At 41.3% G+C, this 23,150-nt stretch overlaps 1 protein-coding gene across 9 annotated transcripts in view; it reads left to right on the forward strand.

The window, feature by feature from the left end:
* ARID1B (AT-rich interaction domain 1B) overlaps window positions 1-23,150 on the forward strand; it is a 320,001-nt gene that overhangs the window by 246,829 nt on the left and 50,022 nt on the right. For all 9 annotated transcript variants that reach the window (XM_015284230.4, XM_015284234.4, XM_015284235.4 and 6 more), the window contains 2 exons: window positions 5,243-5,422; window positions 12,518-12,845. In XM_015284230.4, the coding sequence (XP_015139716.1) occupies window positions 5,243-5,422; window positions 12,518-12,845 (508 nt within the window). The remainder of the gene's footprint in view (window positions 1-5,242; window positions 5,423-12,517; window positions 12,846-23,150) is intronic.

The raw sequence follows: 23,150 nt of genomic DNA on the forward strand, positions 1-23,150 counted from the left end.
ATCCTGGCATAGTGAATACAGCCCGTATAGCTGCCTGAGGAAGGAATGTCTGCCAGAAACTGTGTCATGGGTGTGCAAATATTTACCCTTTTTTTCTTCAGGGTGCTGGACTGTACCTTGCTAACATGACATGCGTTGGAAATTTGTGTGATTTCCTCCCTACACTTCTGAAAGTTTTTCCTTATAGACAGCAGAAAACAGCTCTCTTTTTACACTTAATTCATTTGAGCCGTCTTGTAGGAATATTGATGAATGGAAAATACATACAGTATGTTTCTTCTTTTCTCACTCCATGATTTCCAGAGTGATAAGCCAGTCTAGCTCCTTCTTTAGTGTCTGCCCTTGAACAGGAGGAGCTTTCCTGTTCCCTTCCCTGAAGAATTGCTGAGCTTTTTTGGTCCAATACTCTTCCACTAGCCATTCCTTTCTAAAAAGAGCATTACCCTGATGTATGTTTTCCTCACATAAGCTCTTTTTTGCAAAGTACCGTGGCAAGTTGTATCTTTCCTTATTTTTTATTTATCAAATGTGTAATTTAATGATGATTTGCTATTGCTGTAAACACCAAAGTTTTCTTGAGCTTAAAATGAGTGAGTGTTCTGTATGTTTTCAGGTTTGATTCATTCATAAAAATCAATGAAGTACTCCTGGCTAAATCAAAAGACCTCTCATTGACTGTGGGTTAAGTGTGTGCCAGTAGATAGTTACTGCCTATCAGCTGATATGCAATAACTCCTTACTTTGCAGTCACTCCCTTTGTATTTGAGCTCCTGCTTTCCTGGAAGGGCTTTTTCATATTCAAACCAAGATGAAAATATCAGGAGAATCCATTTCAGGCTTTACAGCAACAGCCAGCACGTTGTATAGGGTTTTATTGTGGTTAGAGGTAAAGAGGTAGTATTCAGCAAATTATTTTGTATTGGTCATTGTGCAGATGGAATTGAGAGCCTTGGTGCATAATTCTCTTTTAAGTATGTGTATGCATAAGGAAAAAACAAGGTTTTAGGTATTCTACAAAGGCATCATACATTATATTAGCTGTAAGATGTATGCTACAAGATGTTTGTAATATAAATTACAGTGGGAAGTTCATGTTTGTCTTTTTATCAAAGGAGAAAAAACGCTTCCATCGTAGATAGAATAATTGTTACTTATTTTGTATTATATCCCTGTGTTTTGCTAAAGAAGAAAGAAAAATACGATGCTGCCTGACTTTTTTGAAAGTGTATGTGTATGTTCAGTTTGAGTGTGGGAACACATAGCCGTTGTAGTAGTGAGCTAATTGTTAATAGTATGCTACTGTCACTACAAAAAAATACGAAGATGACTTTACAATTTCAATTGGGTTTCAATAAAAGAGATCATTCTTTAGCTGTATAAAGATAGTATAAAAATAGCTAAAACACGAGAGTAGTTTTGGAAGGCTCAGTATATTCATCTATTCCTGAAATAGCTTAGTTTGCTGAATTCTGCTCAAGTGTTTTCTCAGTAAGTAATCTCTTGTTGTGATGGCAAGTAAAGCATCATCTGTACCTCTTTTATCACTAATATTAGAGGAAGGGTGTAGGTTTGTTCAGTGATGAGCATGTTGTCATTGCAATTTTTAAAGTCTTAACTCACGGCTGTTTCCTGGCAATTTATTTAGAAAAAGGCAACAAGAAAAAGCCACCCTGTTGTCATGGGGGCTGACATGTCAGATGCAGACTGGCTGTTTAATCATTCCACTGCCTTTACTCCAGTGCATTTCTAATGCAATCCTGCTTCCCTTTTTTACAAAAGCAAGCTTTATCTTACATCTAATTTTCTGGAAAGAAAATTTATTTCTGTTTGTATCGGTTATAAAATGAAGTTGAACACTGGGGAAAATGTGTGTAAATAAAGAAAAATGAATGTATGCCAGCTGCTCCCTTTCGTTTCTGATCAAATTTATAGAATTGATGTTGTTTTCTCTTTCTGATGAAAGCATGTTAATGTCTTGACCAGGAACCCTCTTCCTCCCTATGACATCTGAGTGTTCTGCAAATGCTTGAAGCACTTCAGACTTATGCACTGATCTCTGAAGATGCAAGCTGCTCTCACTGAGATAGATAAGGATAGACACATCTTTGTTTTGAGGGAATTTTGATCATGTTAAGACCTCATCTCACCACCTTCTCCATATCACATCTGTAACTGAAGTGACTCCTTTCCTTTCTGGAAAGAAGTTGGAACATACCCTATTTTAAGGCTATGTTTCAACACACCATACAGACAATAATAGAAGACAGTATGGCACAGATACTCTTCCTGCATATCAGGCTTCCTTTTTCCTTAATTCTTTCCTTGTTCGTGCTCAGAATATGGCAAAGCCAACTTTATTTGTGAGCAATTTGACACCCTTCGGGGTGATGGGCCGGTGCTTCACGTCAAAAGCTGTTAAGGAGTCTGTTCTGTTCTTGTGTTAATCCAAGTCCCAGAGCTTACCTGCTGCATGTCTATTGCAACATCTGTGTAAACTGAAGTTAGAGGATGAGTTCAGCTACTGGCACACAGTTATGTTTGCTGTGTGATTTCTGGCATGATCCAGGGCATGGTTTTGTCCAGTGCTGATGAGTGCTCTATGAGCCACAGCCCAGGCATGGGTGAAGCAGCATGAGGGAATGCTACAAGAGATGTGGATAAGACTGCCAGGACTGAGTGGGAAGGGTTGGCTGGATGGACACAAGTATCCCACACAACTCTATGCCAGGGAGTGGGCCTAGCGTGTTTTATTTGTGACTGTACACATGGCCAGACAGTTCATTCCACAGCATCAGAAACAGATTACAAGTTTCCTGAAGAAGAGGTCATTTGAGTGGAAATATTTAATTCACTTATTGCTCCAGTCCCATTAGGAGCTGCTCTGACAGCAGATCTGGCCAAAACTGTTGTCCATGATCTCCACTAGTCTCAATAACCAGCAATTCCTCAGCATCACAACTGGAAATCATTACAGCTCATGCAAGCGGCAGCTTGTTAATGTGTCATCTACCCTTGTAGTGTTAAGGAAAGTACTGCCTGAACTGGGCTGGAAACCCTTTGTGTCTAGAACAATGTTTGCAGTTATCTCATATAGATTAAAAGGCCCACGGTGAACAGAAAACCCTCACTTCTCACTAGATATAGGACTAAGTTTGCCATCTTTACAATAAGAAGCTGAGTGTGACCGGTACAAAATGTTTCATTTAAACGGATCCCATGAGTGTGATATCTGTGGGTGTATGTGTGTGTGTCTGGAATGCGAGCATTTATTTCACACAGGCGTACGATTGTATTAGGTTTTTAAATTAGTTACAGTACTGTCAGAAGCAGACATAGACTTCGTAATAAGATTTGTGTGAGAGCAGAACTAGTATAAAAATAGAGGAGTCTGTCTCAAAATCAAGCTAAATGGAGAATTTCTTATGAGCTTTTCTTGCAGAAGGTTGGGTTTCCCAGCCAGTATTTGCTAGCTCTCAAGCCACCATTCCTCATTCAGTTACTTGAATTGCTGCATCCTAGTGTATGTGGTTGGGCTTCCTCCAGAGCAGGTGTCAAGGAAGGACTTCACAGTTCGAGTATGATCAAGTCAGCTGTCTTAGGGCCCCCACAGGGGTCGGGATAACTCTGTGCGTATTCTGCTAAAACTTACAGTTGTTAGAGTTTTAGCATGTTATGAGTTGAACTGCTTATAGTTGGAAAGAACTGGGCACAAGGGAGTGTGAGACCATCTTAGTGCTTGTTTTTTTTCTTTACAACCTGCAACATTGAGCTTATTGTCGCTTCGATGGGGTTTTGGTAGATAGAGAAATACGTTACGGAACAAAGATTTGTGGAGGGCTCAAAAGCTTTTCATATTTCTTTGGACTCAAAGCCTAATTCCTAGTCATGCACTCACCGCTTTTCATTTGTACAACTTGGAGGTACTGTCTGTCCCCTTCCATAAAGCGCTTTGCTGCTGGTTTACAAACAGCAAAGAGGCGATGTGGAGAGATCAGGGAAAATACATTTCAGTCCTCCATAGTCACAAAGCAGCGTGCCTGGACAAGCCAGGAGGCAGCCAAAAGGCAGATTTGCTCCTGCACATTTTCCTGCCTGGCAGCAGCACATCGTATCTCACGCATCCCCAGGCAAGGGTGAGCTGCTGGCTGCTGCACCCACTCTCAGGGGGCTGTTGTGGAGCCACCTGCAGCCTTGATATTGTCCCTCAGTACAACCATGTTTTGCTCCGCAGAAATACGAAATTTAACGTGTGTAGAGCAGAAAAGAAAGCAGTTTTCCTCAAATCAGAAAATAATTTGTTGTCTTTTTAGTACATCTTCTTCGGCCCTGAAAGCAGTACTAAAACATTTCAGAGCAAAATATTACAACACCATCATCCCTCCATACATGGTTAGTGGGCAGGATTTTGCAGCATTTTCCTCATTTGATGAAAGCTTAAAAAAAAATAACAAACAAACAAACAAAAACACAAAACCTTCCTTCTTCTACCTCCCACTTAATTGGTTTAGTTCTGTTCCTTTATATGAAGCTTCCAGATTTTATAACATTTTACTAGATCTCTTGCTGTAGCTTTTGAATCTTAAGTTAAATTGAGATTAATTATTACATTTATGAAAGGGAAAGAAGAGAGAAGTCAATACAGACATACTGGTGACAGAGTGGTAGAAGGACCTAGAGCACGGATACAGACCAGATACAGCCTCTGCTGCTGCAGAGTTTGGCTAGTCTAAATGTAAAAGGAAATTTTAGCTCCTGAGAGAGTGCAGACTAAAGGAGTATTTACAGTCAACTTCTCTATGCCAAATGTGTATGTTTTGGTAGCAACCTATAATTTTGGAAGTTGCAATACTCCTACCATCAATCATCAGGCAAATTGACTACTTTTTTTTAGTTAGTCCAGATGATTGCCATTAATGTTTTTTTCTAAAGATCATTTTAGTTTTGTAATCAGCAACCATTTGTAACTAAGCATGAATCTCCATCTTTCTTTTACAAATGCAAGCCTGTGAACCTTCTATGCAGGCTGTGGATTTTGAGACAACTTTGCTGACTTTAAGGTGCCTTTACATCTCTTACATTAACAATACCAGTTTTCTGGGTATCTTTAGTCTGCAAAAAGCTAAGGAAGGTTTGGGGTTTTTTTTTTGTTTTTTTGGGGTTTTTTTTTGGAATGTCAGAGATTTCTTAAATAAAGAACAGTCATCTGAATATAAATTTCACTTTGGTGCTTTTTTCCCTTTAGGTTTTATGGCAGGCATACAGAGGAACCCCCAAATGTCACAGTATGGACCTCAACAAACTGGACCTTCCATGTCACCACACCCCTCACCTGGTGGCCAAGTGCATCCTGGAATTGGTAGCTTTCAGCAGAGTAATTCAAGTGGTACTTATGGGCCTCAGATGAGCCAGTATGGACCACAAGGTAAAATTCTTGTTAATACATTCATATATATACACACACCCACATACATGTAAATTTTTTTTTAAATACATGTATTACATATGTAAATAGGCAAACAGACAGGTGTGTGACTTCTTGAAATAAAATAGACGTAGAAAACCCACACACAAACACCCCCATGTCCTCCTCTAAAAAAAATCATGGATGAAACTAATTCAGAGGTGGAGCTACACCTTGTGGAGTAGCTTGCTTTCACTATTGGCAGTTTTGTGTAAAAGTAGTGATGATAAATTGGGCAAGGAAATTATGAATCTGTTGGATTGCCAGGACCATTGTTCAGGAGGCCAAGGATGTCATATCTGCAATGAGGTTGAGTTTGGCCAAGCATGGAAGGAGGGTCACATCACCGATCCCAAAATAGGACTTACATTCTTACATGGAATCTCAAAGCCAATCATAGAATCATAGAATTACTCAGGTTGGAAAAGACCTTAAAGATGATCGAGTTCAACAACGACCTAACCATACTACCGTAACCCTAACAACTCTCCACTAAATCCCTGAGCACCACATCCAAACAGTTTTTAAACACATCCAGGGATGGTGACTCAACCACCTCCCTAGGGAGCCTATTCCAGTGCTTAACAACCCTTTCTGTAAAGAAGTGTTTCCTGATATCCAACCCAAACTTACCCTGGGGCAACTTAATGCCATTTTCCCTCATCCTGTCCCCTGTCACCAGTGAGAAGAGACCAGCCCCGCTCTCGCTGTAAGCACCTTTCAGATAGTTGAAGAGAGCAATGAGATCTCCCCTCAGCCTCCTTTTCTCCAGTCTGAACAGCCCCAGTTCCTTCATTCTCTCCTCAGAGGTCATAATTGTCCAAGCCCTTCACAAGCCTTGCTGCCCTTCTTTGGACCTGCTCCAGCATCTCCATGTCCTCTCTGTACTGAGGTGCCCAAAACTGAACACAGTACTTGAGGTGAGGCCTCACCAGTACCAAGTACAGGGGCAGGATTACTTCCCTAGTCCTGCTCACCACACCATTCCCGATACAAGCCTGGATGCCATTGGCCTTCTTGGCCACCTGGGCACACTGCTGGCTCACATTCAGCTGACTGTCCATCAGTACACCAAGGTCCCTTTCCATCAGGCAGCTTTCCAGCCACTCCTCCCTAAGCCTGTAGAGTTGCCAATGTGAGATTGCATAGTGACTGCGAGGGTTAAAGTCTCCTAACAAGCATAATAACACAGTGGCTACTATGGGAATATAATACTCATGCATATGGTTTGTGAATTTTAACCAACCTTTCAGACTGAGAAAGACAGTTCCTTTTATTATGCTGTTTGACAGAATTGTTGGAGAACTAAAACAAAAATAGAGGTAACAGTTTCTGCCCCTGGACATTCAATGCTTACAACCTTGAACTTGTCTATTGTTTTGTCTTTAATGGATAACCTTTATAAAGCATGCATGTGTTTAGGGGTTTAATGAACTTAAAGTCAGAGTATATGAGGGACAGTATTTCTTTAAACATACATCAATAAGCTCTTCTTTTTCAGCACTTCCTACTAATGCTTTCTTACTTAAAATCCTCAAAAAGGATTGGAGCCAGCTGTGGGAAATTCTGTAAGGGCTCATTGGCTTGCACACGCTAGCAAGGATGGTTATTTCAGTCTCCAGGGTTTCTGAGAACTAGTTCTGTTGTTTGTTTGAAGGGAGTCTTGCTGCCCTATGCAGTGTTCCTTTCTCTTTCATCTCTGGGTCACATTTGTTTTAGTTGTCTGAGCACAGGGCTACAAGCCAAGATCTCCTGCTTTGTAATTTTGGCTCTGCCTTTTACTTCATCTTTCAGCTTAGGCAAGTAGATTCGTTTCTCTGCTTTGCTTTCCTTAACTGTAAGATGGAGCTAGTAATGCCTTATAGCCATGTGTGAAGATTAATTACCTAACTCCAGTTGACTGGCGCTTTCCTTTTATTTGAAAAGCATTTTGTGGCCATAAAATGCTGTCCAAGTACTTATTTTTATCTGCACAGAGAGCAACTAGCTTAACTGGTAAAAATCCAGTGGATTTATGATGTGCTATCCTGACTTCCAGCTGTACTGCTGCTGCTGAGATTCCAAACCATGGGAATAGTGGGTGTCAAGTGCAGTAAAACATTAGCCATCCACGCTGATTGAGTGGAGAAGTTTTTGTACTAAATCAATGCGTTTAAGTAACACGCCGAATAGTACTTTATTTTTTGTTTGAGTTCAGCAGTTCTTTCCCTCTCACTGTAGATGAAAGTGCCTATGTAATGATTTTATGGGTCGCGGTCAGGAAGAAACAGCTATTAAAAAGTGAACTTGAGGGGCAGGAAGAAAATGAGCATCATTGTCATTAACAGGCCATTTCAGTGGGGTCTGCTGAATAGTGTGATGGATGAAAAGCATGTTCTTCTGCCAGCTCTCAGAGAGTACTGGTGATCCCATGCACTGGTCATGATAAAATTAGCGCCCTGCAGTATTTAAGCTCCACAGGTAACAAACGGAGCAGAAGGATACTGCTTTTTCACTGGGCTAATGTGACCATTAATAACATACTGGGATGAATATGGTGATATTTCAAAGTCATGTATTTACTTGGATTTAAGATTTTAATAGCGTTTTTCATTTTTTATGAAACTAATCTGTAATTGCATCTCTTAACATACCGTCTTACAAAGCACAATTACATGCCAGAGATGATGAATATATAATAATGTTACTCCATTTGCTTTTTATTGCCGAAATAACAAATATATTAAAAATCACCTGGGATGCAAACTAGTTCTTACATTATTAAACTACAGTAATTGTCAAGGATTCGTTTGCTCTTCTCATTTTGTTCACATAAGCCTTCCTCTAGAATATTGTTAAGCAGTGGCTACAGTGGACAAGGACCACTTGCATTTTTGTATTTGTTGAATTATTCTGTGTCATTAAGCTTATGCGTTGAGTTAAAACATAGCCTAAATATTATGTTTCACTGCCTGCTCAGTGCTGTAAGCCTTGGCTCAGTGCTGGTAGTGTCTTTCTCTGCAGTGGAACTACTCGCTGTGGTAAAGATTACACCAGTAAGTTTGGGCTGGAGGAATTAGCCCACAGTTTGCAGGAGCAGAATGATCCATCAAATGCATGCAGTTGATTTGTTTTTCATGTGTTTGCGTGACACTTACAGATCTGTAAGAGTAAAACGTATTTGTCCAGGAAACAATTCCGTACTGGGGACCCAGGGCGATGCTGTGAAAGCATTTCCCAGAGAAATAAAAAATGATGTTGGCTGTGCATTTCGGTATGTCTGTGATATAAACCAGGAGCGTACAGTACAGAACGTTAATTTTAGTTTTTTGTTAACCCATGGCATTTTCCTGTCCACAAGAATAAAGAGAAACAGGGTGAGCTTGGGATTTGTTTTTGAAGCAGTTTTTCTGCTTTGTATTTGGGAAACATCTAGCTGGTGAGCTAACAAAGAAGCTCTGGTCTATGACCCAAGCATCAAACTGCAGAACGGCCCTTAAGCACTCTCTCTGGAGAGCAGTCAGGCACTGCAGTCGGTTGGGTCTTTTAAGACCGGGGCAGAGAAAAACTCACTGCAAATCAGTAAAAGGTGTCAGAAACGCATCCTAACTCCCTCACTTTTCCTACTGAATTCAACAGTAACGCTTATGTTTGAGTATAGCAGGGAGATGAACTGCTAGTGAATACATTTGAACCCCAACCCCAAAACTTCACAGAAAGTTAAACCCCCTCATGTTTGTAGGAGAGATGAGTATTTGTGCTTTACAACCCTTAATGTTGGAATTAAGCTCGTTTCACAGAAGCACTTTGGTGTCTTGCTCCCCTGATTTCAGGAGCCTAGGTTTTAAATGGTAGCACCTTAAGGATAAGCTCCCCTAAGTGTCCCGAGAGTCTGGGCCTCAGAGTCCAGTCCCACCTGTGCTACAGTATGTGGGGTGAAGATGTGAAGACTTAAATACTAACCATGCTTACTACGTGAAAGAGTTTCAGAGGAATTCAGTACAATGTGTTTAAATTGTCTGTATCTGAAAGGAGGGGGGGACATGACTTAATGGTTAAGTGAACATGTAAACAATTTTAAAATGTCTTTAAGATACTATTTTTAATACCACAAATCTGACCCATGTCCCTAAAGCAGAGAGCAGCTCTCACATTTCCTTCTTTTTGGCTTGCCTAGAAATGGCAAGGCATCAGAGCACTTTGTTCAGCAAACGTGGACAAAGTGGACTGAAGTTCAGCAGTAAGCATGAACATCTGTCTTTGGCAGGTTGTTAGTAGGCTTTTTATATTATATCCTTGCTATGCTTCTTTTTTTTTTTCCTGATTCCAGCTACCACATTGTTGGGTTTTTTTTCGAATGGATTTGAGACGCCGTGTCTGTGAGCGCAGTTCTGCTCCGGCTGGGGGGAGCTGGAATCAAAAATCCCTTGGATACGGAGGGGAGGAGTTGTTCAGCGGTATTGTGCAGCCGCTGCTGCCAGGCCTGTACCCACTTGAAAAGTGTGGGCTCTTGGACTTGGCTGCCTGACACGTCCAGCTGATGTGGGCCGGCCTAGCATCTGCTGCATTCATTGTGTTTAATGCTGCATCCATCTGTTTTCTGTCAAAGCCATTGCCAACAAATTACTAATCTATTAGAGAAACACGGAAATAAGATTGCACTCCTCGTTCCTGGCAATTCCTCTTGTATTTCGCTTGGCTTTTATTTTGCCTTTTTTTGTGATCTGGGAAAGGTATACGAATAGCCGGTACTTGAGGTATTGAGGAAACGCTTGGGAAAAAAGTACATGGATACACAGAAAAACATTGGAACTTGTTTTCCATACTGAGAAAATAGCACTTCCCTGTGCTCTTGGACATGTATCCCTGGAGATGAATGATTAGAAGCTATTTTAACTCAGCCACATATTTTTGTGGAGAAGATTCCACTGCTTTTTTTTTCTGTGTTGTGCTTACGCTGGAGAAGCCAAAACATGAAAGAAGAGGGTTTTTTTTGTCCCAATTCAAAACAGCATCAAAACAGCAATAGTATTTAGCATTGGTGTTTGCTCCTCCAAGTGTGCTGCTGAACCGTACTTTGTAGAGCCGAACTGACAAAACAAATTGGCTTTATGTAAATCGGAGTGACAGTAGCTCCCAGTGATTATGGATATCAGGTCTGCTAGTGCAGGGAGTAAATTTGCTTCACTTTGGAAGCAGTGTTTCTAATAGCATGTACATAAATGTGCTAACTGGCTGGGTGCGGTCTTTGAGCCCACATACAGTCCATCTTACTGTATTGCCCTTTTCTTGCAGAAAGAACTGAGAAACGAGCAGTATCTGAGTTCTGTGTTGCAGGTTTAACACTGAGCAGAGCAATATGAAACCAACGAGCCCTTCAGTTTGTGGGCACAGCTGTTGGGTTGGAGGTGTGGCTGGAGTAGGTCTCAGCAGACAAAAGGGTGGCTGCGAGCGGTGGCTGTGAACGGAAAATGGTCAGTAGGCAGCAGCCTCTGAGCCTGGAGGAGGAGAAATGACAGGGCGGTCTGAAGGCAGCAAACAGCTGAGTCTGAAGCCTTTCATCCCCGTTAAACCACGTATCGGGGATCCTTCTGTGAGAAAGCCGCACACACAATTTGGGTTTCTAAAACAGAAGTGAAGTATTGTTCCATTTCCTTGGAAAGCATAGGTCACACATGTTTTTGCTGAAGAGAACTTGTACAAGAGTGAGTCAGTTGCTGGGTGGGGAGGAGGGGAGAATTCGCCAAAGCACAGCAGCAGGAGCGTATGAATTAATTATGCGTGTGTTCAAATGCCAAATGCATATATTTACTTTAAATATAAACAGGAGTTGCATGCCAGCAACTCCTCTGCCTGGTTGCTCAGGCCTGAGGAGAGATGAGGCTGATTTCCACGCTCAGGAAGTCTGTTGCCTGCTGCCTTCACATGAGCGTGGGAATAGCTGGGAGCACTCAGGAAACTGCTCAGCGGCATCCCGCGGGGGGGAATGGGTCATGTTTCCACTAAGCTGGATGAGATGGAAATAAAGACAAGTCAGAACTGATGACTGAAGCAGTGTAATACAATCCATTTCTTAAAATACTTTTCTGTCATATTGTTGCTTTTTTTTTTTTTCCTTTCTCGTGCTGTTCGAGTTTGTTTCTAAAACAGAATGCCAAACGCTGCTTTTTCTTAGCTTTCAATATGATAGGAAAGTCAGTACTCACATTATTTAAGCTGCTGCTGCGTGTGATGCAGTTTGTTTCTGTGACAACAGAGATTGGGCTCAGGCGGGTTTTCATGTCATCCTCCACAGTGGAGCACCTGTTTATATTAGCAGCTTTGGGTATTGATGATTACTTTTATGACACTGGCTTTCCCAGAAGCGGTGCGCAGTGAGCTAACCCACCTCCTGCTGGCAGAGCCAGGCTTTGCACTTAGCGGGGTAGGGAGGAAAAAGGAAGGTTCCTAGGGTCCTGGCAAGAGGTCAGTCTGAAGCATCTCTGGCTGAACTGGACAGAACGAGTAGGTGCAAGGATCCAGTGAGAATAACCCATTGCAGAAATTGCAGGAAGATGAAGAATGAGAACATGAAATTACAGATATAAGGTTCTCTCTTGAGCTTTTGTAATGGGTTCTTACAAGCCACACATCTCCTCTGCACAAAGCATTTTTTACTGTGTGCTGTGTTGTTAAACCTCTGGAGGCTGTGGTTTTCTGTGTTTGCTGTTACACATGACATTTATTAGGCAGAAAATGCTTGAGGGTACGTGAAAGTCAGGGTCATGGGATAATTCAGGTTGGAAGGGTGCTCAGGAGATTTTCTAGGCCAACCTTGTATTCAAATTAGGGTCAGACATAAGATCAGAGCAGGTTACTCAGGGCTTTATCCTACAATCAAAAACCATCAAGGAGGAAGTCTGAATAACCTCTTTGGGTTGCTTGTTCCGTTGAGTGCCTGTCCTCACAGTGAAAAAGCTGTCCTGTGTGGTTCACTTCAATTCATGTGTGTAACTTTTACAGCTACTATCTTCCTAAATAGAAGTAGTTGCTCAAAAGTTTAATGCTATTCTCTGTACTTTTTATCATTTTGTTCAGGAAACTACTCCAGACCACCAACATACAGTGGCGTGCCCAACACGAGCTACAGTGGCCCTGGACCCGGCATGGGTATAAATGCCAACAGCCAGATGCATGGACAGGGGCCAAGCCAGCCCTGCGGTACCATGCCCCTCGGACGGATGCCATCAGCTGGGATGCAGAGCAGACCATTTCCTGGAAACATGAGCAGTATGACCCCCAACTCTCCTGGCATGTCTCAGCAGGGAGGCCCTGGGATGGGCCCACCCATGCCAACTGTGAACCGTAAGGCACAGGAGGCGGCTGCTGCAGTGATGCAGGCTGCTGCAAACTCCGCTCAGAGCAGGTATGCAACCATGTGAAAGGAGCTGAAATGAATGGCAATGTTTTTCTCGCCATTTCTGAAGTAACTGCTGTAGAGGTGCACGTGTATGCATTTAAAGATGGGAGGAGTATGTGTATGGAAAGAATACGTTTCTTTAAATGCAAGGGGAAACCATACTACTGTGCAGTTGAATTGCCCTCTCAAAAAAACAGCTGTAACAATGAAGATGACAACTACTTCCATGTTGGTTCTTGGCACAGTAGGCTTACAGAAAACCTGCAAGGTTGTGGTGACATTAGGAGTTGAAAACAAGTCCTGTACCACCTGAAATTGATGAACTGTGTGTTTGTATTTGATCTCTGGTGGGGAGCGGTCAGCATGTCCTCTGTAGTTATCTGGAGTTGGTCACTGCCACTTACGCATTCATAAAAGAGAACCTGTACGTTTAGTCTTATGGAGATTGGAGCCACTGTCTGGCTTCTTGTCTCCCCTTCACACAGCATTAACTGCATGTTGCCATTTGTGCATGGATTTTGGCAAAGGCGTTTTTCTGTTCGTGGCTATTCTTAAGATGACTGAATACTGAATACTTGTGAAATCGTATTTTCTGGGAAACTTTTCAGATGAAGTAATTTCCACATTTCACTGGAATGAAATAATTTCTGGTGTATTTACTATCTTTTTTTTTTTTTTTTCTCTGTTAAGAGAAGTTTCATTACATTTGAGATTACACGAAAGTGGTTCCATTGTTCTGGTAAACAAGTTTGTGTGTGTGTATATGGAGCGTCTTGCATTTATTTACGCCTACACGTACACTTTTATGGATACAGGTACAGGGGGCCTACAGGAAATCTGGGGAGAGACTTTTTATAAGGTTTTTTATAGTTTTGGAAGTAGCAACAGGATGAGGGGAAATGGCTTTAAAATGGAAGAGGCAGATTTAGAATAGATATTAGGAAGAAATTCTTTACTGTGAGGGTGGTGAGACACTGTAGCAGATTGCCCAGAGAGGTCGTGAATGCCCCCTCCCTGGAAGCATTCAAGGTCAGACTGGGGCTCTGAGCAACCTGGTCTATTAGTAGGTGTCCCTGCCTATAGCAGGGGGTTGGAACTGGGTGATCTTAAAGGTCCCTTCCAACTCAAGCCATTCTATGACTCTGTGATTTATCAGTGAAGGCCGCTGTTTCTGGACTCAAGAGTTTAGGTGATTCCAGTTCACAATGTAGAAACAAAAATAGGAAGGTAATGTGTCCCTCTATCTGTTGCTTTCTTGTTTTGTAAGTTTGGGAGGCAGGTGGCTTCCACTGATAAGCAATAGCAAACTTCTAAAGCGCTAACAGTAAATGTAGTGTACCTCGTATTCTTCTTCAGTAAGCATCACGCTCCCTTAAAACAGACACTGCGCCTGTAGATACCTCTGAAGCAAAAGGTATCTCTAGCTTGTGTTGGCTCTTTCCGTGGATCTGTTTTGTTGAGTTTACAGAACTCTGCTTCTGGATGGTCTGTTAGGCTGCAAACTGATAGGTCAGGCAGGAAGGAGTAAATGGGCCATTGCTTTAGCTGCAGGGAAACTTTCTCTATAATCACATAATGAAAGGAAAAGGACACATCTTTATAGGACTTGGTTTGTTCTGAGCATAAGGTGTTCAGCTGTGATTCAGCGTACACTGAGAATAGTGTGTGGTGTTCGATCAAAAACTAAATTAACAGATGACCACACCTATCTCACATCTTCATCCCAAGTCGGTTTTGTAAAGATGCTTTTGGATTCTAGCTTTGTCTGGACAAAAATGTACCATTTCAGAGCCATGTCATCACATAACGCTCATTGCAGTGATCCAGCACTTGTTAACAGACTGCAGTCATCAAGTATCTATTGCAAACACTGGCAAGTGGGTTATTTGTAAACTGCAAATTGAGTGAAGTCCCTCTGATGCCACAAGGTTGCAGACACACTGTTTTCCCCCTAATTTCTAGTCAAATGTAGGGGAGAAAGCAATAAAAGCTTTTTGCTGCTTCTGCAAGTCCTCCTTCCATTGTCTATGGAAGGGAGTGTACTAGACAGCAATCCATATTTCCGATACAAAGCAAATCCTAAGAGGATGTTTTTTGTTCCGCTTTAGACCACCATACATTAGGTTGCTTGCTTACCTCAGCCAGTCGGGCTGGCAGATGCCCCATGTTTTCTTCACAGCATCCCAACAATAGCTATGCTCAGATTCCCATGAGGCACCAGCCTCACCGGTACAGACAGGTGGTCATGTAAACTGGACTTGCTATGCAACCCTGGCTATGTTTTTCATATTTATGAGCATGCAGTCTGTCAGCTGAAGAAATATAAAAGTCATGTGAAAGATACACAGATATTTGTGTTATAGAGGGGATTTTCATTGTCACCGGGGCCTCAGTGAGCCACTCCCCCAAAGTCTGATGCCTTTCTGACAGGTGATTTAGTGATGATGGGATTTCTTAATGGGATTTTCAGAGAAGTTTTATTATGCTGTAATTGAGCATACTTGTGTTTGAAATATTTCAGTTAGTCACTAGAAGGATGTTTAGGAGCACCAGGTATTCAGTCCAAAAAATTTCCTGAAACATGGCTACATTTTTTTTTCAGCAGTGTCCTTCCCACTGTCGTATCTGAAGAGGTATTCTAAGTGAAATCACTAGGAAAATGTAACTACACTGGCCTGTTCCTTGTTCATGACCTAGTGTAGCTTCACCTGAGATTCAGGTTTCATGGACTTTGCCATCCTCATGTTACTTCAGTTACTGCTTTCCTAGGAAATGTCTAATATCCGACCTACTGCTGCCTTCATTGTTATTGACAAGTTTTAATTGCCAGCGTTTTATAGCTGCTTTTGTTTGTGTCACGTTTATTTTCATTAATAACATTATTCATATATGTGCTCATGAAAAAGTGAAAAGCAAAACAAAAAATTAGAACAGAAGTCTACTGGTTCTTTGGTTTAAAAAACAAAAGTCAGTGAAATGGGAGAAAACTTGCACCATGCTATTTTCTCTTATTGGAAAGATGCCTACTTCTGTATGCCAGAACACATAAGCGGTCCAACCTTTTTATGTCTTGAGTTGATAAGATTCAGCTGTGAAGTTCACCAACAGTTGGGGTGTTACTACCATAAAACACACCCCTCTGTGTACAGTTGAGTGGAAGATGAAATGGTTGTGTCTGAGTCATGGTTACACAGCAGTATTTCTGTACAAGTTGGTTGTGAATCCCCTTCAGGGTCAAGTTGTTGAATCAGTAGCCAAGTATCAATAAGGGAAACTAGTTTATCTTCAGCTGCTAATCCACAAATCTATCCTTTACTAACACAGGATTCTCGTGTAGACACAAAGCTGGTTTGCCTCTGCATTGCCAAGCCACATTAAGTAGCTGTGTAGAATGAATTTAAATGGCATGCATCAGAATGAAATAGCTTTCACTGGGGCTGAAAATCACTGTTTTTTAACCAGGGCTAAATGATCGAGATATGCATTGACTGGTTATACCTAGGGTATTATTCTCTGCAGGCTGCCACCAATTTAATTAGGAAAGATAAAAACATGAAAATAGAAGCAGTGGCTGTGTAAGATAGTAGGTTTACACCATTCAAGTTAGCCTTTGACCTCATCAAGAAATCAGTTCTATGTTAAGCTTGGATTACTTCCTACAGCTGCAGAATGCCTTTCCTGTAACTTAAAATCTTACGGTGTAGTAGTATACACAGGCCAGCATTTCCAAATGCGATTTCACTTATCAGGCTAAAAGAATGAGAAGTCTTTCTTTCGGAGATCTCTTTGTTGAACCAGTACTATCTGTGGCATCACACTGCCAAAGATATTTAGGCTTAGTCTGGCTAACAGTTTACATCAGGAAATGCAAAATAACTAATACGTTGTGCTTAAATTCTGATTTTCAAGAAGACAGTCTAAAAGAACTGCAGGGTAGTGTTTTCCATATTGTATCTGTCTTAGTCACAACACACCCGCTGACTGATAAGGACTGTATGCTGAAAGCATAACATATCCACTGAACTCCAAGGAGGGACTTTTGTTAGCTTATGTGAGCGCTGCCCAGGACACCAGGGCTGGTTCTGCTGCTGGAAGTTACAGCTCAGCGGAGATCTCTGAAGACAAGATGGTATCAAAATACCGTCTGTTAGCACATTATAGTTCTTACAACAAAAGATGTATTTATAGTGATAGATAAGTATTTTTGTGTGTATGGATCTGCAACACCCTGAGTCTTCAGTAAATATAAGCAATTTTAAGCAAACAAGATAGCATTTTCTCTGCTAACGGGGATGTGAAAGATAGCAAAATTAGCCTATATCTTCACAAAATTCTAGCCAGTTTTGAGTTCCTCACTTTGTGGATGCCCATCTTGAAACTTCTGGGGACTTTGTGTTCACTGTGAACTTTTGTGTTTGCTACAACCGTGCAGACTTCAGAGAATGATTAGGTCAATAATCAAAAATAAACAAAATTAACAGACATTTTTGGAGCCATATGCTTGTCACCATGACTTTCACTATCTCTCGCCAGCAAAGAGCGTCGTTCAGAGCATGTTTTCTAAGCAGTTGAAGATGTGACTGTTGCATGTGGAAATACAAAAACGTAATTGTGAAATAGCAGTGCAGCTTTAGGGAGGCTTAGTTCCATACTAGCTTACACATTCAACTGGATGGGTAAATGAGCCTTTTGCTGGTGCAACTATCAGTTACTGGTACCTGAACTAAATGAAGTTTTGATGTGCCTACGAGAGGAGCAATCCTATCTTTGAATGCAGTGTCTGTGAACTCAGTGTACTCTGCCTTAATATGCTTCTTGGGATTGCATATTCCAATTTTGTAAATTACAGCAATTTTTTTTTTTAAAGATTGAATTTAGAATTCAATTTCATTGATTTTAGAGGATACAATTTAGACAGAATAGTTTATTAAACTGAGGAATTGGGACCCAGCTTAGATATTTGCAACCTCTGGCCATCTTAAATCCTGGTCTCCAAGCTGCTAAATCTGAGGTACATATTTACATTATTGTTTGCTGCTCCCTATGCCACCTGAGAAATGGTGTTCAGTTTCTGTAGCAATGTACGATGTAACATTGCTTTGACATATTTTTAGGCACTTTAAAATGTGGTTCTGTCTCAGCTGCTCAGCAGTTGTTTCAGCATAATGTGAGCAAAGTGGGTTACAAAGGGGTGAGTAATCGTAGGCAATACACGTACGTGTGTGTGCTTTCTGTGATTCTTAAACATAAAAACTCTGAAGTTCCAGGGTAGCTGTAGGGAAGCAAAATTTATAACTTTCAGATTTTTAGTTCACCTGTTGCTTTCCTAGACAAATCCTTAGGAATAGAGAAGCCTGGAGAATCTGCTACTCTAAGGCTTCCAGAGCCACAGGACTGGCTCTGACTTGAGCTGTTCTCCCGAATTCAGGAAGAACAAAAGCTTTGGGATCATACTAGCTACGATCTGTAGAGAGCTCACATCATAAGGGAAGAGGTATTTGGGGCTTACTTATTAGGAGTGTGTGCAGCTGTGTATGAATAGGTTTTACGTCCATCTTTTTATAAGATGAAATCTTACAATATTTAAGTTACAGGTAAACATACAGATGAAGTATGTTAAGTTACAGATATTTTTTCTCCAGTGAGAAGGTACACTGTTTTGTCCGTTGTTGATGGATAATTAAAACCCATAGTGTCTACATTTGCTGGTGAATGACTGGTTCCCAGTACACCTTCAGGTCAGTGAGAGTAGCTACTGCAGCCCCATCATGCTGAAGTGAAAAGAAGAAGTTTGTGTTCTGTCCCCAGACTGATCTGAAACAGCTACAGTGATATTAGAGGATTTCTGTTGTACAGAGGAATGTTTAAAATTAGCATAAACGAGATAAAACGTATATTTTATGTCTTCTTTTTAGCCTGTGTGTGTACATACTCGCATTCACACTTGTGCGCATACACAGACTAACCTTCCATCAGCGTTTCTCTACTGCTGTGTATGTATAATTCATACTCCATGTTGCTGGTGCCAGCAAAGCACTTTTTCCATATTATTTTCTCCAACAGCAAGGTAATGCAGCACTTCTGATGGACTAGGAGGTACTGGCGAGGAAATATAGTAATGGACATGGTGCATTAAAATGTCAAAAGGAAAAAGAACGAGGCAGAAATTGCGAATAAATTTTTTAAAAAGAATAATAATATAAATAAAAGACCAAACTCTTTCAGGTATTTTACATCCTAGATCCTGTCAACTCCTATGCAGGGTTTTCCAGTCTAGCCTTTTTGATCTTGATGCTTTGGGTTTAAAATTCTAATTGTGATTTTAAAAAGCTGTAGTTACGTAGCAGGAAGACTTGAAGTGCTACTATAAAACTTCATGTCTTTAATCCCTGGAGAGAGCATATATTTTCTATTGTTTTCTCTCTTCCCCTTAAACTCCGAGGTGCTGTTCTCTGCTGGGAAGTGCAGTGGAGTGCAGGAAGGTTAAGTACTCATTCAGGTCTCTTTGCTTATTCAAACCAGGCTACTTCTAGATGAAAGGCTGCCAACTGTGAAATCCCCAAAGTAAACGAGGCTAAGATAGGACTGGGAGGCATAATTGGAGCCAATGCTGGGGTGCGTTATCTGTTGCCTTTGAAATAAGCCCCTAGCAGAAAGGCTCTTTCTGCCCAGCCTTTTATTCAACGTTGGTATACAGTTACCGAGAAGGAATCACTGCTGTTCAAATTCGGCCTGTTCCCTATTCTCGAGTCTCAAAATGTGGGTTCTTTCTCCCCAGCACCTCACTCTTCCAAAGAGCTCTGATTTCCTTCAGGGATCCTGACAGATCACAGTGAAATGAGCCCCACCTTGCTTTCTGGTAGTGCTTTTTGAATACCCAAGCAGTAAATTTCAGTCGGTGAAACTACATTTTGGCTTCCAAATTTAAAAAAAAAAAGGCCCCGTATGGCTTCAGCTGGATGAAGCAGTATTGCTTCTTGGCCAAAGTGACTGCATGGTGATGCTGAGAGCTCTGCGTAGCTGCTGCACTCCCACCACCTGAGGCTGGCTACATTTCAGCAACCAGTGGAATATTTTCTTCCTATGCCAAGTTTGTGAGATCTGAGAGGTTAAAGTCCAAATATCAACGATTCCTTTAATTGTAATTCCTAATGGGGTTATTAACCAGTACTGACATTTTTTCTTCAAAAGGTCCCATGCCTCTTCCCTCGTAATGAGAAATGCTCATTTGTATCAAGCTGGGTTTTTTATTTGTTCTTTTGTTTTAAAAGAAAAAAAGGGGACTTCTTTTCCTCCTGTTTTACTTTGCAGAGCAGACCCATGTTTGACTTTCTTCTGAAATGTATTAGGAGAAGTGAAGTACAGCTTAGCTTGTATGCATTTGCTGTATTAAAGGGAGAGCTGGAAACTGCTCTTTCACTGCTATTATTTTTTTTTAATGGAGATGCCTTTTGTAGATCAGCTCAAAATTGCTGATAAAATTCTGTAAGGACAGGAAGAATCTTTACGTGCTGAGCTCACCAAAGCCATTTCTTGTGGGAGACTGAGAGAAATATGTTTTTATCTGGAATTTTGTTTCACTAAAGGGTAAATCCATCATTTTGGAGCCCTGGATGTCACCATGCTGCAGAGCTCATGCAGGCAACCAGTGAGGTGGGGATATGTTTTTTTTTTTCTTTTTTGGTTACTCATCAATCAAGTAGACTGCTGTATGCTGTTCATGCCATTAGAGATTAACCAGAGACCTCAAGTCCTACTCCCTTCCTCCCTTGGAAAGTAACAGTTCTTAATTTGTGGAAGCGTACTGGGAAGGAGGGCTGATTTTCAGAGTCACAAATGCAAATTTTTGGTCATCTAAAGACTATTCTAATTTGAGTGTTATTGTGCCGTGATTATTTTTGGCTTGATTTGAGTATTTAGGAGGGCTGTTGCTCCCTAAGTAGAAGTACTGTTTTGCAACAAAATGGTGCTGTAGTTTATTAACATTCTGCCTTAGAATCAAATGTTACATAGGAATTCTGAACTTCAAAATGTGATCTTTAAGGTGTTAAGAGTGCAGTACTTCAGTAATTGATGTTTTTTCAATACAAAAATGAAGAACAAAGGAGGACTCTAGATTGAGTGCTCGTTTTAGGCTGGCAAGAAATGCTTGAGGTTAAAAAGCCAGATTTTCACTTTTGTCTATTTGCCAGAAGACCCACTAGTTTAAATTGCTGAAGTAGTCAGAAGAAAACAGGAGAATAGCCATCTGTTCCATGGGACTCGTGAAGAAAGCCAATGCCACGACCGCCGTGTGTGATTTGGCGCGTATATTGTGCAACTACGGGACTGTGACTGAACAGACTTGGATTTTTGTGAAAGTGAGAGACATAAAAAACGTTAGGCAGATTTGGGGTCTTACAGCAGTTTTAAGCTTTGGTGATGTTTTGCAATGGTGATAGTTGGGAGAAAATTAAATAATTTTTAGTGTTGTGTGGGGAAATATGAATGGAAAGAGCCCTTCACTCCAGTAATGGAGCTCAGATGGGAGCATCTGTTCTAACTGGACATATAAGTAACATTGTAAGAGTCATTCTAAACAGTAACAGCAGTAAGGGTTTTGTATTTTTTAGAGCCACCACTGCCTCTAATACATTAATTAAATACCTGTTGCAGTTGTCACAGTAGGTTTCAGGCATCTCCTGAGCCAAAAATGAAGAAAAGAGCCAGCTGAAACTATACTGACATATGCACCACTCTGCTGCTGTGAAACTGTCTGGAGTGCCAAAATGCCGAGACTGACGGTAATAGTGGTAGTAATAATATTGATAAACATGTAATAGCTCCAGGCTATTGGGCAAAGATAGGTAAGTGAAAATGTGTCTGCTGGGAAATCCCTTTGGAGAACTTCCTCTCCATGCTGCTGCACATGCACAGTTGCGTTCAGCATGCTGTCAGACAGATGACATTTACTATGAAAAGATACATTGAGGAGCTGCCATGAAATGATCAGGATTTTATTAGATTTTCAGCTGATTGCCAGCACAGTGAGCTCAGTGGAGCTGAGTGGTGCTCAAAAGCAGTGCGAGAATGTGACCGAGCATTGCAAAGAAGGAGGTGAGAGGCAGCAAGAGAATTGCATCCCCAGATGAAAGAGCAGGGAGCACCGGAGTCGGGCCACACCCAAGGAAACTGGATCGATGGGATACACGCTGTGTCCTTAGCTTCCTGCAGCTTTTTAGCACCACGCTTTGGTGACCTCTGGGCTATGAGTGTACTGGGAACATACTTACCCACTTTCAAGTCATCATTCTAGGAGAGAGTTCATAGGGCCTTCCGACTTTTTAATAAAGCTATTTATAACGTGCACAAAAATAGAAGGTACATAGTGAGAGAGTCATATGAGTCATTCCTAACTTTGCTATCAAGTCACACCAGGCTAATGCACCCTTTGCGGTGCTCTGATTCAGCTTGGCTGCCTTATGCTGTACAGGACAATTATTATATATTTTTTTTTCTAGAAACCCAGCTCATGCATGCTTTTGCTTGCTGTACACATCTCTCTTTTACCCAGCACACACTCCTCTTGGACTCAGAAACATATCTCCTTTTAGTGCTGAGATATTCTATCTGATGGGGACAGCGTGCCGGCCGCTGCCCTGAGAGCTGCTGTTTAAATCTGTGTTGTCAGGCAGGTAGGCAGGGGTCACTAAGGGCAGAGCTGCAGTGGGATTACAAGCCATTTCACTTGGCCCGCTTTGCAGTAGTCCTGTGTTTTCTGTCACACAGGATTATATTGCATTTATCTAGCACAGGTTGCACTGACTACGGAGGACTTAATTTGTTCTTATACAAATAAATTCAAGTGTGGAGGTCTGGCTGCAATTGTAAGAATACTGTCTAATAAGGGCATTTCAGGGAATCCCTCTGGGTTTGAAGACTAGCAAGCAAATGCTGTGGTCACTGTGAAATTTGGACCACAAAGACTTGGATTAATGCAGAAGGAGCTTTATAAAAACAAAGGGAAATAGCTGCTACATTAAAAAAAAAGAAAAAAAGAAAAAGAAAAGAATACTACAGTATTTAATTTAAATATCCTTCATGACTTACTGACTTTCAGGCACACACTGATATGGGGTATGGGAGCATATCACAGGATGACAGAATCACAGAGGTTGGGAGGGACTTCAGGAGATCATCAAGTCCAGCCCCCCTGCTAACGCAGGTTCTGTGCAATAGGTTGCACAGGTAGGCATTCAGACAGGTCTTGAATGTCTCCATAGGAGAATCCACACCTCTCTGGGCAACCTGTTCCTGTGCTCCATCACTGTT

Source organism: Gallus gallus, chromosome 3 (assembly GCF_016699485.2).
Source record: "Gallus gallus isolate bGalGal1 chromosome 3, bGalGal1.mat.broiler.GRCg7b, whole genome shotgun sequence".
Taxonomy (NCBI): domain Eukaryota; kingdom Metazoa; phylum Chordata; class Aves; order Galliformes; family Phasianidae; genus Gallus; species Gallus gallus.